Source organism: Amblyomma americanum, chromosome 11 (genome assembly GCF_052857255.1).
Source record: "Amblyomma americanum isolate KBUSLIRL-KWMA chromosome 11, ASM5285725v1, whole genome shotgun sequence".
In the NCBI taxonomy this organism is placed as follows: domain Eukaryota; kingdom Metazoa; phylum Arthropoda; class Arachnida; order Ixodida; family Ixodidae; genus Amblyomma; species Amblyomma americanum.
In genome coordinates, this window is record NC_135507.1 from 99,002,232 (window position 1) to 99,017,256 (window position 15,025).

The 15,025-nt window shown below is 45.5% G+C and overlaps 1 protein-coding gene across 1 annotated transcript in view; it reads right to left on the minus strand.

The window, feature by feature from the left end:
- LOC144111290 (uncharacterized) overlaps positions 1–15,025 on the minus strand; it is an 82,465-nt gene that overhangs the window by 39,663 nt on the left and 27,777 nt on the right. Inside the window, 6 exon segments of the mRNA XM_077644534.1 lie at positions 4,208–4,536; positions 6,522–6,641; positions 8,288–8,571; positions 9,417–9,561; positions 11,568–11,717; positions 13,427–13,594. Of these exon segments, the coding sequence (XP_077500660.1) occupies positions 4,208–4,536; positions 6,522–6,641; positions 8,288–8,571; positions 9,417–9,561; positions 11,568–11,717; positions 13,427–13,594 (1,196 nt within the window).

Genomic DNA, 15,025 nt, shown 5'->3' on the forward strand with positions numbered 1-15,025 from the left:
CGCTGGTTTCTGCGCATGATGACAGCACGTCGGCGTGAGAAGCAGGCCGAGATGAAGTCAAACAAAAACCACGTGCACTGTCTCCATCCTCGTGGCCAATTTCCGTAGCTTACTTCCTAAACTTGATGTGACGAAAGCAATGGTTCACACATGTGAAGATGATTGTTCTTGGCACTGAAACCTGGCTGACCGGAGACGTACCAAACACTGAACCGTTTATCAATATTCCGTGAAGATAGACTGACTTCGAGAGGAGAAGGCGTCATGATCGCGGTAAGAAGCGACTATCAGCCGTCTCTGTTTCCTCTTGACACGCCTCTTGAACTACTGTTTGTGACGGTACGGTTTAGTGGTATCACTTGCGTAATCGGTGTTTGTTGTCGGTCACCTGACTGTTGGTCAAATTATGTTGATTCTTTTCACTGGACCATTGAGTGCATCTTTAACAAATTCCCGAATAGGATCCTTATTTTAGGAGGAGATTTTAACTACCCTGCTATTGACTGGCGTACATCATTTGGAGATTCCCAGGGTAGCCTGTCTCACTGTTCCAACTTTCGCAGTACTCTTGACTGGTTCAATCTAAATCAGCTGGTGCATGAGCCAACACGTGGGAAACATATCTTGGATTTGCTCTTCACTAATCAACCTCAGAATACAGATGTGCACCTGTTAGAATGTGTAAGCGACCATAGCTTTGTTCACTGTTTACACGCGATACAGGCTCACACAGAAACAGCCGCTAAAAATATATATCTTGAACTACGCCAGAGCGGACCAAGACAAAATGAGCCGACTGCTGGCTGATTTTGAAACCGCATTCCATCATAACTTCGAGGAACGCAGCATAAATGAAAACTGGTTAATATTTTGCGACAGGTTGAAGGAAATTGAAGAAGTCTGCGTACCAAAACTTCAGATCAAGACAAGAGTTGATGCTCCCTGGTTCACGAAGGAAATCAGGAAGCATCTTAACAGAAAAGAAAAGGGCACACAGAAAGGCTACTTAGACTAACGCACCCCGTGATTGGAAAATGTATAAGGAACTATCATCTGTTGCGGAAAAAAGCATCACAGAAGCAAAGGATTGCTTTTTTAATCACACGCTTCGGAACCTGTTAAAAACAAACCCCCCAAAAATTCTGGCGTGTTGTCAATCCTAAAGATTCAAGCGAGTTAATAACACTAAAGGATGTAAATGGAATTTTGGTCCCCATAGAAGCAAGTGCGGAACATCAAACAGTCATTTCAGCAAAGTATTTACAGACGAGGCACCTATTTCCGAGCACATTCAGCTTCCCGTTCCATTAATTACTTATCATTCTAATCCTATCACTATGGCAACAGATGGGGTTCTTCGTGCGATTGATAGGCTTCCATTAAATTCTAGCCCTGGTCCTCACGGCATAAGTACAAAACTTCTAAAGCTAACTTCTCACATGTCGGCATTATAGTTATCACTTTTATTCCAGCAGTCTCTGAACAGTAGCTGTGTTCCAGACGATTGGCGAACTGCACTCATTACACCAATATTTAAGTCCGGGGATATTACAAATCCCAACACTTACCGACCAATTTCTCTTACTTCAGTGTGCTGCAAGCTACTGGAACACATAATATTTACCCACATCATGAAACACCTTAATGCAAATGACCTGCTACTTGAAAATCAGCATAGTTTCCGGTACCAGAATTCATGTCAGACCCAATTATTTGAAGTAGTAACGAATCTCTATTGTACAATTCACAGCGCCTTGTACACCGACGCAATTTTTATCGATTTCTCAAAAGCCTTCGATCGGGTAGCCCACAAGCGCCTCATAAAAAATGTGTATGACTTGCAGCTTGATCGTGGTACTACAAAGTGGATTGAAGAATTTTTAGCTAACAGGCAGCAATTCCTATCTGCTAATAACATCATATCTGAAACTAAATATGTTAAATCAGGTGTACCTCAAGGATCCGTCTTAGGACCACTTCTCTTTTTAATTGATATTAATGACATCGCTTCAGACATTAGCTCCTCCATACGACTTTTGCTGGTGATTGTATCGTTTATAGGGAAATAGCTAATCTTAACGACGTTGCTGCCTTGCAAGCAGATCTATATAGGTTAAGTACTTAGTGCAGTGTTTGGCAGATGGAAATAAACACCCATAAAACCAAACAGATGACTTTCTCTGCACTCTCTAAAACTCCAGTAAACAACTAGATTATAAATAATAGTGTAATTGAGCGCTCATCAACTTTCAAATATTTAGGCGTTGTTCTTTCCCCGGACCTAAATTGGCATAGCCACATACAGTATATCACTAGCAAATCTTTGAAAAAATTAGACCTTCTTAAACGTCGTCTATCTCTAGCTAACCCTGACACCAAACTGCTGGCCTACACATTTCTAGTTCGGGCATCATTGGAATATTGTTCGGTAGCATGGCATCCCCACCAAGAAAACTTATCCACCTCTATAGAATCAGTGCAAAATAAGGCAGCACGCTTGATTCTAAGCTCGTACTCCCCATACCAGAACGTTGCTGCAATAAAACACTCTCTAAAACTTCTGCACCTCATCATACGACGGAAATTCTCTCGCTTATCGTTGTTCCACTACCTCTATTACAACCAGTCATCTTTCGCACGCAGGCACATCACAGCAGCACATCACATATCATTTCTTACCGACCATTTGCATAAAATTCAAACAATTTTTGCCCGCACAAAGAAATATCAGAATTCCCCGTTAGTCTTGGCTATAAGGGAGTGGAATGCTTTACCTGCTAGCGTTGTGGCTATTAACGAATCATCATCTTTCCGTTCATCGTTACTAACATTTCTTGAATCAGGCGCAGCATTGTCGCCTGTTCGAACTTGCCGCCTTGTACCTTTGCTTTGCCTTGTACGTGTACATACTATTTTTGTTTATTTCACACTGCACCATGTATAAGACCGACCCAATTTGATAATTAACACATTGTTTTTTCATTCTTTTTTCTCTGTATTCTGTATGAAGTGAACCCTTGAGTATTTTTGTTATTTGCGCCCCCCCCCCCGTAATGCCAAGATGGGCCCTTAGGGTACTTAAATAAATAAATAAATAAATAAATCAGCAATTAGCATCTTTAATACCATTAACCAGTTCTATAATTATTATAGTCAATTAGAGTAATTAATTAATGACTGGTGTAAATGACCAATGACTAATGACTGATTCGATATTGTTCAAGCACTGACTTTATATACTTCACCGCAGCACTCTTGCTTCCACGTTTTGCGGACACATTTTCCGGACACTTCCGGTGCCGACATAGCCTAGTAATGCTTTCGCATCAATAACGGATAGTATCTGAACGAAGCTCCGCAGTACGAAAAGTGTTTCTAATGAAAACGAAATGCTTGGATGGTCGTAGAATAAAGCTTCTGTTTGTAGGAAAGAAAAAAAAAAGGGGCGGATACGGGGCAGCTACAGCACTGCCAGGCTTCGCATAAGATATCATTTCTGTAACTGCGGCTTAATTGTGAGCACACGGCATGCAGAGACAAACTTGCCCAATCCCTCGATATTAGGACAACATCCTCATCGACCTGCAACCGAACGCGACAGTTTTCGCTCAATACCTGTTAATAATAATAATAATAACAATAATAATAATAATAATAATAATAATAATAATAATAATAATAATAATAATAATAATAATAATAATAATAATAATAATAATAATCGTTTTGGGGGGAAAGGAAATGGCGCAGTATCTGTCTCATATATCGTTGGACACCTGAACCGCGCCGTAAAGGAAGGGATGAAGGAGGGAGTGAAAGAAGAAAGGAAGTAAGAGGTGCCGTAGCGGAGGGCTGCGGAATAATTTCGACCACCTGGAGATCTTTAACGTGCACTGACATCGCACAGCACACGGGCGCCTTGGCGTTTCGCCTCCATAAAGACGCAGCCGCCGCGGTCGGGTTCGAACCAAGGAACTCCGGATCAGTAGCCGAGCGCCCTAACCACTGAGCCGCCGCGGCGGGTCAAGACCTGTTGCCTAATCGCAACTTAGGAGGGTATAGTTGAAGGTCAGTTGGTAAGCCGTTACAACGATTCCGTGCCCCGTGTCTTTTGCGGGTTTTTATTGTTTTACGTACTCGCCGTTTATGTTTGCCATGAAGAAAGTATCGTTTCCATATATGCACTGAAATCTGCTCGCACACTGACCTGGGCTTGATGAGACCGGTGACGTCGATGGATCCCTTGCGGAACTGCGAGTTGCCGCCCACCTTGAGGGCGACGGTGGCGGATCCGTTGAGCGACACGCGCAGCGGGAGACCGTTGCTGGCCGGCACCGTCAGCGTGGTGTCGGCGAACAGGATGCTCTTGGTCAGGTCCAGCCCCTTGGGGTCCGAGAGGCGCCGCATCCACTCCATGAGGTCGTTGTAGGGGTTCGCACTGGCGCCGGCTAGCTGGAGCGAGGCGATCTCGTTTCCGAAGAACTTGATGTAGGCCGAGGCCTTCGGATCGCCGCTGTACTTGGATTTGACGGCGAACTGCAGCCGAGGGGGTGAGGAGCAGGTGTCGTATATTGGAAACTTAATAGCGCCATTAGAGCAACTGGATAGAGTGAACACTTTACACGTGCACCTTTTTAATTGAGCACATGATTGTTTGGCAGAAAAAGACGTTTTAGTGGCATTTAAACCTGGAATGACAGCTGGAGTAATTTAATAATAATAATAGTAATAATTGGTTTTGGGGAAAGGAAATGGCGCAGTATCTGTCTCATATATCGTTGGACACCTGAACCGCGTCGTAAGGGAAGAGATAAAGCAGGGAGGGAAAGAAGAAAGGAAGAAAGAGGTACCGCAGTGGAGGGCTCTTGAATACTTTCGACCACCTGGGGATCTTTAACGTGCACTGACATCTCACAGCACACGGGCGCCTTAGCGTTTTGCCTCCATAAAAACGCAGCCGCCGCGGTCGGGTTCGAACCCGGTTACTCCGGATCAGTAGCCGAGCGCCCTAACCACTGAGCCACCGCGGCGGGTAGTAATTTAATCTCAAATCCCATTTCAACTCGTAACGTCGATGGTGAGCTGTGGCGTCGTGGTTTAGTTTCTTTTTTATTTCCCACGTTTGGTCTTCGCTCACGTCTTCCGTGTGCAGTTTAAGACCACTAAGGGTAAGGATGCAAACGCGGCTTTAATACTTTCTCCCTGATACTTCTTTCTGGGTTCTGTTGAACGGAAAAGAGCGCATCGCGTCAGCATAGTGTATTTGTCGAGACGGTCGACAACTATTTTTTGTGTTGCGATTTTTCCCAGCTTATTGTAGCGCAGTTTTCTGTGAAACTAGTCTCTTTGTGATCAGAAATTTATTTATTTATTTATTTATTTATTTATTTATTACATAATGCAGACCCTTGGGTCCAAGCGGAGGGGCATTAGTATATATATAGATAATAATGAACAAAACAGGAACAAACAAGTACACATTGATACAATTTTTAGTCACACTGCAGTCAGCAAACCATGGTTCCAGTCCGATACTGTCCGAGGAAAAAGGAAAATTTAAACGTATCAGTTCGAGCAGAATAGGGTGTGAGTGAATCAGGATGATGATGTCTTGTTAATGCATGTCTCTAGGTCGACATCAATTTATCCTCAGTGTCCCTAAAAATGCACGTAAGAGTAGGATATGGCGTCCCATTCGTGCACGCTAATCGTTCCTTCCTAATTACCTAACACCGTGAAAATAAAAGGTCATAGAGTTAACTGGAAAAACAAGCCTCGTATAGCTAGGTTTTGAATCAAATTCAATACATACCACGTCCGTTATGTCAAACGGTCGTCAAGCTTCCACCATCGTCATCATAATCAGCCTGACTAGTCCCACGGCAGGGCAAGGGCCTCTCCTATATCTGCCCAATTAACCCTGTCCCTGCAACAGCTGCAGCCACCCCATGCCTGCAAACTTCTTAATCTCATCCGGCCACCTAACTTTCTGCCGCCTCCTGCTACGCTGCCTTCTCTCGGAATCCACTCCGTTACCCTTAATGAACAGTGGTTATCTTGCCTTCGCATCACATGCGCTGCCCAAGCCCATTTCTTCCCCTTGATTTCGACTAGTTCCCTTACCCACTCTGCCCACTTCCGGTCTCTTAACGTTACAGTTATCATTTTTCTTTCCATTGCTCGCTGCGTTGTCCTTAAGCTGAACTCTTTTCTTTAGCCTCCACGTATCTGCCTCGTAGGTGTGTACCGGTAAGATACAGCTGTTGTACACTTTTCTCTTGAGGAATGTTGTCAAATTACCACACATGATCTGAGAGAACCTGCCAAATGCGCTCCACCCGATTCTTATTCTTCCAGTTATTTCACTCTCGTGATCATCAAGCATTACGGCGCCTCCATTTTTTACTCTGCGTTTGTTCCGTGGGTCGTGCCCTTGCACGTCCGCGACCGTAAATGCGCTTCCATACATTTCACTTCGGAAGCGTCAGCTCGAAGTCGACTCTCGTGCATGGAATACATACCCTCCTGTCCAGCTCATCGATCTTGTTGTCCCCGATCGCTCTCGTGGAGCGAATGGCATTGTTATTTCCTGGAGCCCACTTTTCGATGATCTTGTCCAGGTGCTCAGCACGGGCGCCAGCCTGCAGAAAAAAGTGTTGATCTTAAAACATTCGCGCGCCGGATTTAAACCTGTATTAGTCATCAGTGGCGCGAAAGTTCGCTCGCAGAAACTTCCATAGCAGGCGCAACTTTCTCGATAAATTTGAATGGCGCAAAGCAAAGAACGCAGGAAGACAGAGCGATAGAAAGAGCGCCTTTGCCCATCTTCCTGTGCTCGTTCGTTTGCGCCTTTAACATTTATTGTGAAACAACTAGCCTACAGCAAGTACTTCTTCAGCTTTCCCGAGCTGAGCAGTTTTATACAGACCAAAATTAAGAAGCATGGACATTGTTCTTGAACCCGTGGGAAGAACCTAACTGCCTGGGGCCACTGCACGTTGCGCTGCAGACCTTTTTGTGCGCCGCGGTTGTTTATCCGCTCAAAGTTTATGGATTATTTGTTCGCCGTGGTTGTTTATTGTTCATATTCACAAAATATAGCTGCTAATAGGTGACTATATTGATTTATATTTTTTGTATCGCATGAGCTACGAATTTTCATATGGCATGCATCTCTTGCGATAAAAGATAGACACCCAGTTTTCCCCAGAGCCTCAATTTCTACTTTTCATACTAAGAACAGTCGTAAAACAGGATATGCGGTGGAGAACAGGGTGCCCATCGTACGTCGCGAGACAAACTCCAAGGTTCGCCTGTAGAATAATGGTAGCGAGGGCTTGGGATAAAAGGGCCATCTCGGTTAGCCACCCTCGAGAGTGCGGCGTCTTTTGTCTTTGGGTCCAGAAAGGACTGGGCCAGAAGGAATTGCGCATCCCAAAATTTTATTACCCGTCTTCATGTGATAGTGACTGGTTTGTTATTGAGCGCTTTCATTGCACTTGCTAAATAGCCGAGCCTATCACTAATTTGTCCCGGAAGAGGGCGAGAAAATGAAATACTACTTAGGGGGCTTGGTTATGCCAGGTACGATATAGGTGCGCTTGCACTAGTTTTTATAATGAACTGCATGTCTCCAACCAAAAATTTTAACTTAACCCAAAGTTTCGAAGCCGACTCGGCTCCTTCATCAGGGGTGACTGAGGGCAGTAGCTAGCGTCTTTTAAGCATGGAGGGGAGGGGAGAGGGTCAAAGGAACGACAGCTGTGACGCGAAAGGTGCGGGGGAGGGTGAGGGGGTTTAGGCTGTTAGTCACGCTGGCTCACTGCAGGGAGGTGGTGAATGACGAATTTTTTCATTGAGTTTTTGTACTTAGTTTAACTTGATCATTTATTTGAATTAGATTTATTTGAATCAGATCCCTGGCAGTCATCATACCACCCCTGGCGTAGTGGTGTAGCCGTAGCGATCAGCCACAGCGCTGCGATAGCAGGTGCTGCCATTGGTGGGGCTTGTGAGATCCAGGTGGTTGTTCCTGAGCAACCTGTCGCTACTAATTATTAATTGAACTACCACCTTGCTAACCAGTGCTAACCAGATTGCTAACAATGCGTTCAGAAGGTTGCGATTACGTCACAAATTCACGTGATCTAGGTGGCTTACCTACCACCGAGCCCTTCAAGGTCGCAGAAGGGACCGGACAAATATCGGCGAAATCGCTGAGTAGGAGTTCCAGTGCTCGCGCACTTTTTAAAAAAGATGCGTGCGTTTTCTTGGTTAACGCACTCACTTCGAACAGGTCGACCTTCTTGCCGAAGATGTCGAACGACGTGGACACGCGGGCGCTCCTGGGGTAGTACGAGTCCGGGGTGTAGACGAGGTCACCGTCCAGCTCGAACCCAGTGTCCAGAGGGTCGAAGAACATGCGGTAGTGGACATTGCGCGAGAACTTGCGGAAGTCCAGCTCGAAGCGTTTCTTCATCGCTGGGTCGTTGGCGATGGCGCGGTACTCGCGCTGATAGGCGCTCTGCTCTCGGGCCAGGTTTCGGATGTGCGAGTAAACGAACGATCCGACTGCATGCAGTGGCGTGGAAGAAAGAGCACAGAAAGGGGTACGCTTAGTAAGCTAACACTGCGCCGGAAAACAATCATGGTCAATAGTAGGGGTTGCAGGATATTAAAAAAATAGGCACATGATTTCCGCAATGCAGAATGGCGCTGCAGTTGTAGCGAAGACACTTCACTGAAGGTTGGTAGTAGGGGTAACACATACCGTTAAGATTGATTGAGTACCACTGTTAAAACTCGTCGTATGCCATCACGTAACGGCACTGACAGTATTACGCGAGAATAATGCAAAAGAACCAACTGCGCTTGGTATTATGTCGTTATGAAACCTAGCATCCTTCGTATCGTGTTCTCTCTAACGCTTACAGCCATTGTGACCTTAATGGCGGCTCTGAGTTCAGGCAAATATTTTATAATCATCATCATCATCAGCCCGACTACACCCACTGCAGGACAAATTCCTCTCCCATGTCTCTCCAAATAACCGTGCCCGTTGCCAGCTGCGCCCACCCTATGTCTGCAGACTTCTTAATCTCATCCGCCCACCTAATCTTCTGTCGCCCCCTGCTACGCTTGCCTTCGCTTCGAATCTACTCCGTTACCCTTAAGGACCAGCGGTTATCTTGCCGTCGCATTAAGTGCCCTGCCCAAGCCCATCTCTTCCTCTTGATTTCGACTAGGATGTCAATAACCCGCGTTTGCTCCCTCACCCACACTGCCCGCTTCCGGTCTCTTAACCTCACACCTATCATTTTTCTTTCCATGGCTTGTTGTGTTGTCCTTAACTTACGCTGAACCCTTTTCGTTAGCCTTCACGTCTCTGCAAATATTTGGCGCACACCAGAACCTACCCTGCTTGATGGACTCTCCGCGCAGGGTGTCCCTGATGGCATCGATGACTGGGCTGCTTGGGCAGCGGATGGCGGCCAAGTAGCTGGCGATTCTCAGCTCCACATTCTCGTGCACGTTCTGGTAGATGCTCAACATCTTGTTGCGCTGTGTGGAAACGCCGTAGGCACAACAGGCGTCAACGCTTTACATTGAGGCAGTACGTCTTTAGGAAGATGCCCAAAGAATACGACGGGTATAAGTTAAGGAACAGCACTGCGCTGGTTATGTTTGTTTTTTCGACCTTTACTTGACGCGAAGTGCTAAAGAGCAAGGTAGTTTGTGAAAAGAATTCTCCTCCATACCTTAATTACCCTTTTGTCATAAGCGTCCACATGTCCAACTTTCTCGGACAAAAATTTTGAAATTTGAAAAATTGTAAGATACTGCTATGGAAATATTGAAGGTAATGGTCCACTCATGTGTTAAATAGCAAGGTGGTTTGTCAAAAGAATTCTCCTCCGTACCGTAATTACCCTTTCGTCGTAAGCGTCCGCGTGTCCAACTTTCTCGGGCAAAAATTTTGAAATTTGAAAAATTTTAAGATACTGGTATCAAGATATTTAAGGTAATGGTCAGTTTTTCTAATAAGTAGCAAAATCTTTCTTTTAAAGTGTTTCCATCGAGTGCATCGAGCAGTAAAGACTGCCATTCTTATAAAATTAATTGAAACAGCTTTTGCGATAGCAAAAACATTAGTGAAAAAAAATGTAAAACTGCCGTCAGCTGATCTGCGGATACATTGATTATTATAGTGAAACCTGACATTATATGAAAAGATTGCGTTCAGAAAGGTTTCCCGCTCAAAAATGCTTCTGTCCAGTATTGTTGGGTATGTCCTAGTAACTTTCCCGCCTGCCCGCGTTACTTTCAAAAGACTACTCCTGCTTCACATAAATGAGCGTATGAAAGAGGCGAGCTTTAAATGAGTGCATGTAAATATGTAACTGCTGCTCTAGGGGCATATGGTAAGATTTTCTTTGGCTTTTGTCATGCAACACGCTGTCAGCCAACGAAAGAAATGAAGTGACGCGTAAAGAAATGGGGACCCTACCAAAATAATGTGCTGTTTATTCCTTAAGGAGTCTTAATTTTGGTGTCGGCTTCGAAATAAAATGCGGCTTGACTTTCGTCTGGTGCACCTTCTGCTGAATATTTTATTCAGAGCAGCAACAGTCTTAAGCCTTGAAGCACACATCGCACGAAAGAACCCCCAGATCACAAGCCGTTTTGCTTAAACTTTCCTAAAGACATAGCCTCTTTTCTTTGAACTTTCCACTATGTTTGGTTTTTCACATTTTTTCCTAACCCGGGGCGATAAATGTTTTCTAAAAAAGTAGTTCACGTTTACTTTGCATATTTCGTCCAGTATTGGCTTTTGTCTTCTGCTAAGGCACCACCAACACACACACACAGAAACGCTCGAAAAAAAGGCAACCTCCGACAGATGACGAGCCCTGCTCCTGAGAATGGCGCCGTCTTTCTCTGAGCACTTTTGCATGCTGAGGATGTTTCTTAGCGGAAGCGTAATGCCATTACGAAGCATTGCCGGTAGCTGAACACATTTTTAGCTGTTTCTTTGGTGACACAGACATATTTGTACAATGCTTTAGAGAATACGGTTGCGAGCCCCTATTGTCTGACGGACCACGGGGTGTTTAGTGCGTAATATTGGACGTAGCGCACAGAGCTTTATGAATACTTTACAGGCTCGGCTAGAACATTACGGAGCATGCTTCAGCTTTTGAAATTTTCTCACGCGTTCTGTAGAGAAGAGATTTCTTGGGTACATGCGTGAGTGCACCAGTGGCATGTGCAGGCATGTGCATAGAGAACGCCCTAATCTTCGCGCTAGGTGAAGTGTAAAAAAAGTTTGATCACCATAGCACGCTCCGTAGTAGTAATATTAGCCGCTTCAAATTGCCAACGCCTGTTAAGAATGGCATGCTCAGGAGGAACAGAATCTAAGAGAAGCATGCTATTCTGAAGACAGAACACACCTTAGGGAAAAGGTAATCTGGGAGAAAGATACTGCTTAACACAAAATAAAAAAAAATGCATTTTTTTTGAATCGCCTAATATTTTACGTTGCCTTATCACAGTGTAGCTCTTACGGGGATGTCACAGTGGAACCGGCGGAAAGCCTGCACTGCAGCCAGGCGAATCTCGATGTCGAGCTGCGGATTCTGGAAGCAGCGGTAGAGCGTGTCTTCGGCGCCCTCCGACTGGCCCAGGTTGCCGAGAGCTTTGAGCACCATCAGAGTCTGTTATAACGCAGAAAGAGAACAACGACCAACATGATTCCTCCGATTTAAGCCTGTAAATTTTTAAGATGCTTCGCAGCCAAGTAAAATTTGATCCCAGTGAAATCGGTGCTAGAAGCAAGCAGCCACCAGTTTTATATAAAACCTAATTGAACTTGCTAAAGCAAATGCTAAGATAACATGAACACAGTCTAAACTACGAAGACAACCGTAATCGTTACACTTTATCTTAAGGAAACCAAAGGCGAGGTGCAGTTGCTCTCAAGGTTGCCTCTTAAAGACCGGCCAAACGCATTTCATACAAAAGCCCAAAATTCCAAAACGAGGATTGTCAACGTGCATCTATGTGCGAGTTCAAATCTGTGGAGACAGTTTATCGGGTTGAAAGCTCAATAGGTGACAATGCTACAGGCGACAATGCTACAGTAGCTAATATGTCACTCTATCCTCAAATTAAATGTTTTGCTATGTGGCCAACTTTCAAAACCTGATTTCTTAAAGGACTACATACACCGAATTTTACTGTGTGTTTTCTTCTTCAAATTATGCGTTAGACATTAGAATACATGGATCACCGCACGGTTTTCGCCTACGAGCGCTGAATAATTTGTAATTGAATTTATTCTTTCATGTTGTTGCGGTTTCGGTTTCATCACCCGAACGATTGGTGTGACGTGTAGTATGTTTACGTCACGTGAGGCACAAAAAACGAGAATATAACTGCTGATAGGTCATTTGCTGCAATTCGGGCTATTCAAGCAGGCTGGTTTAAGTGCCGTATGGAGTTAAAAACTATACATATCAGCGTTTGTATTGCCGTTTTTTTTTGTGTGTCACGTGATCCAAGAATCACCTACAGCTCACACTAATCGTTCGGTTGATGAAACCGAAACCGGAGCAACATGAAATAATAAATTAAATTATAAATTATTTAGCTGTCGTAGGCGAAAACCAAGAGGTGATCATCCCGGCCGCGACGGTCGAAATTCGACGGAGGCGAAATTCTAGAGGCCCGTCTGCTGTGCGATATCAGTGTATGTTAAAGATACCCAGGTGGTCGAAATTATTCCGCAGCCCCTCCACTGCGGCACCTCTTTCTCTCTTCATTCTACAATACTTCCACCTTGCTGTCTTCCCTCACGGAACTGTTCAAGTGTCAACCTAGAAGTGCGACTGCTGCTGTGCCACTTCTTTTCCTCAAAAACCTCTAATGACAGTCAATGTACCGCTTCCGGTGCCCATGAACGCAGAAGTTTCATTATGCAGGTTTCCGTCGTCATTACCGCAGCTCCCTTCGAACAGTACAATATGTAGCAGCACAAAAGCCGTAGACAGCTAGGTAATCGAGGGCCTATGTGAATCAAGCATTTCTATTCTTTTTATCCGCCGCGGTGGCTCAGTGGTTATGGCGCTCGGCTGCTGACCCGAATTTCGATGGAGGCGAAATTCTAGAGGCCCGTGTGTACTGTGCGATGTCAGTGCACCTTAAAGAACCCCAAGTGGTCGAAATTTCCAGAGTCCCTCAACTACGGCGTCCCTCATAGCCTGAGTCGCTTTGGGACGTTAAACCCTCACAAATCAAATCAGTTCAAACCACGCGATGATCCGTGCATTGTAATGTCTGAACGCATCATTTGAAAGAAGAAACATAGAATAAAATTAAGTGCCTATAGTCCTTTAGCGGGCCCAAGGCCAGTGCATGCACTCACCGTCGTGTCATCGCGGGCGTAGCAGTTCTCGCCGAGGCTCAGGTAGAGGGCGCGCACGAGCTCCTTGATGGGCCGCGTCGAGCCGCAGTTTGCGTTGTTGCGGCAGTAGGCGTACGCCATCGTCGAGACTCCGAGGTACGCCTGGGATCGCTCCAGCCTCAAAAGGGGCTGGGCGTTCAGACAGCGTGGTTTCAGATTTCAGAGAGGAGGACGGTATTAGACAGCGTTCGGATACTCTTTTGAAGCGAAGAGCTTCACTACTCTAGGTAAAGCAGTCGTCGCGTAGGCCGGAGAATGGCCTTGAACGACCTTCAGCCCAACCACGTTAGCCGAGTATGGCCATACGTCGTACAGTTATGGCGTCGAGCGCTTCACCCCTGATCTTGACCCATGACCTGTAGCTGAACTTTCACCTTAAGAACATCCGATGGGGGCGTCGTAAGACCACGTGATCCCACGTCATTGCCACTTGACCCTGTGGGTATATGTAGAAGGGTTGTCGCAAGCGTGTAGCGGAGCTGCCTTGGACGAGCCTCAGACGCTTAGCAAGCGTGCTTGCTTTTTGCTGAATTCCTGGGTTAGCCAAGTTAAATTGAAAATTGTTTTTTTTTACAAGTCTACTCCAGGTTACGGGTTACCAGACAGGACAGGGCGGATGTGTTTTTAAGACCGTCAGCCATCGCAGTTGAAAAGAGAACATATTTAGCTTCCGAGTTTTACAGAAATCCTGGAGTGGCACTCTTAATTCTCAGTTTGTGAGACCTCGGGAATTGATTAGTAAGCATGACTGAAGTGCAAAAATAACCCGATGCCGTGGCTCAGTGGCATTGGTGGTTGGCTTCCAGTCAAAAATTTGCGAGTTATTCGATCCCAGCCGCAGCGGCGATTTTGTGTGGATGCGAATTGCGAAAGCGCCCGTGCGCTGTGCTAGGTCAGCGCAGGTTAAGAAACCCAGGGTGGTGTAAATTAATCCGGAGCCGTCAACTATAGTGTCCTTGATAGCCTTTGTGTGCCTTCGGGACGTTAAACCCCACAATCACAATTTAGCGTCCGGTGCTCTTACCAACTGAGCTACTGCGACGGCTTCCCGGGTTCGAACCCGACCGCGGCGGCTGCGTTTTTATGGAGGAAAAACGCTAAGGCGCCCGTGCGCTGTGCGATGTCAGTGCACGTTAAAGATCCCCAGGTGGTCGAAATTATGCCGGAGTCCTCCACTACGGACCTATTTGTTCCTTTCTTCTTTCACTCCCTCCTTTATCCATTCCCTTACGGCGCGGTTCAGGTGTCCAAAGATATATGAGACAGATACTGCGCCATTTCCTTTCCCCCAAAACCAATTATTATTATTATTAATCACAATTTCGAAATTAAGTTCACAAGCATTGCTTGTTGTAAATGTTAGAGGTCATAACCAAGCAAAATTAGACGCGAAAGGCTGCTCGCATCTGGGGTGAAATGCTTGGAAGAATCGTTCTTGCCCCACCTTGGGTAAAATAAAATCATTACAATAGGCTTCACCGCATAAGGCGGATATCGGTCTTTCGAGGATCGATTACTCATCTAGGGGGGCGGGATTAGAGAAGCCGGCATCAGGCCGGG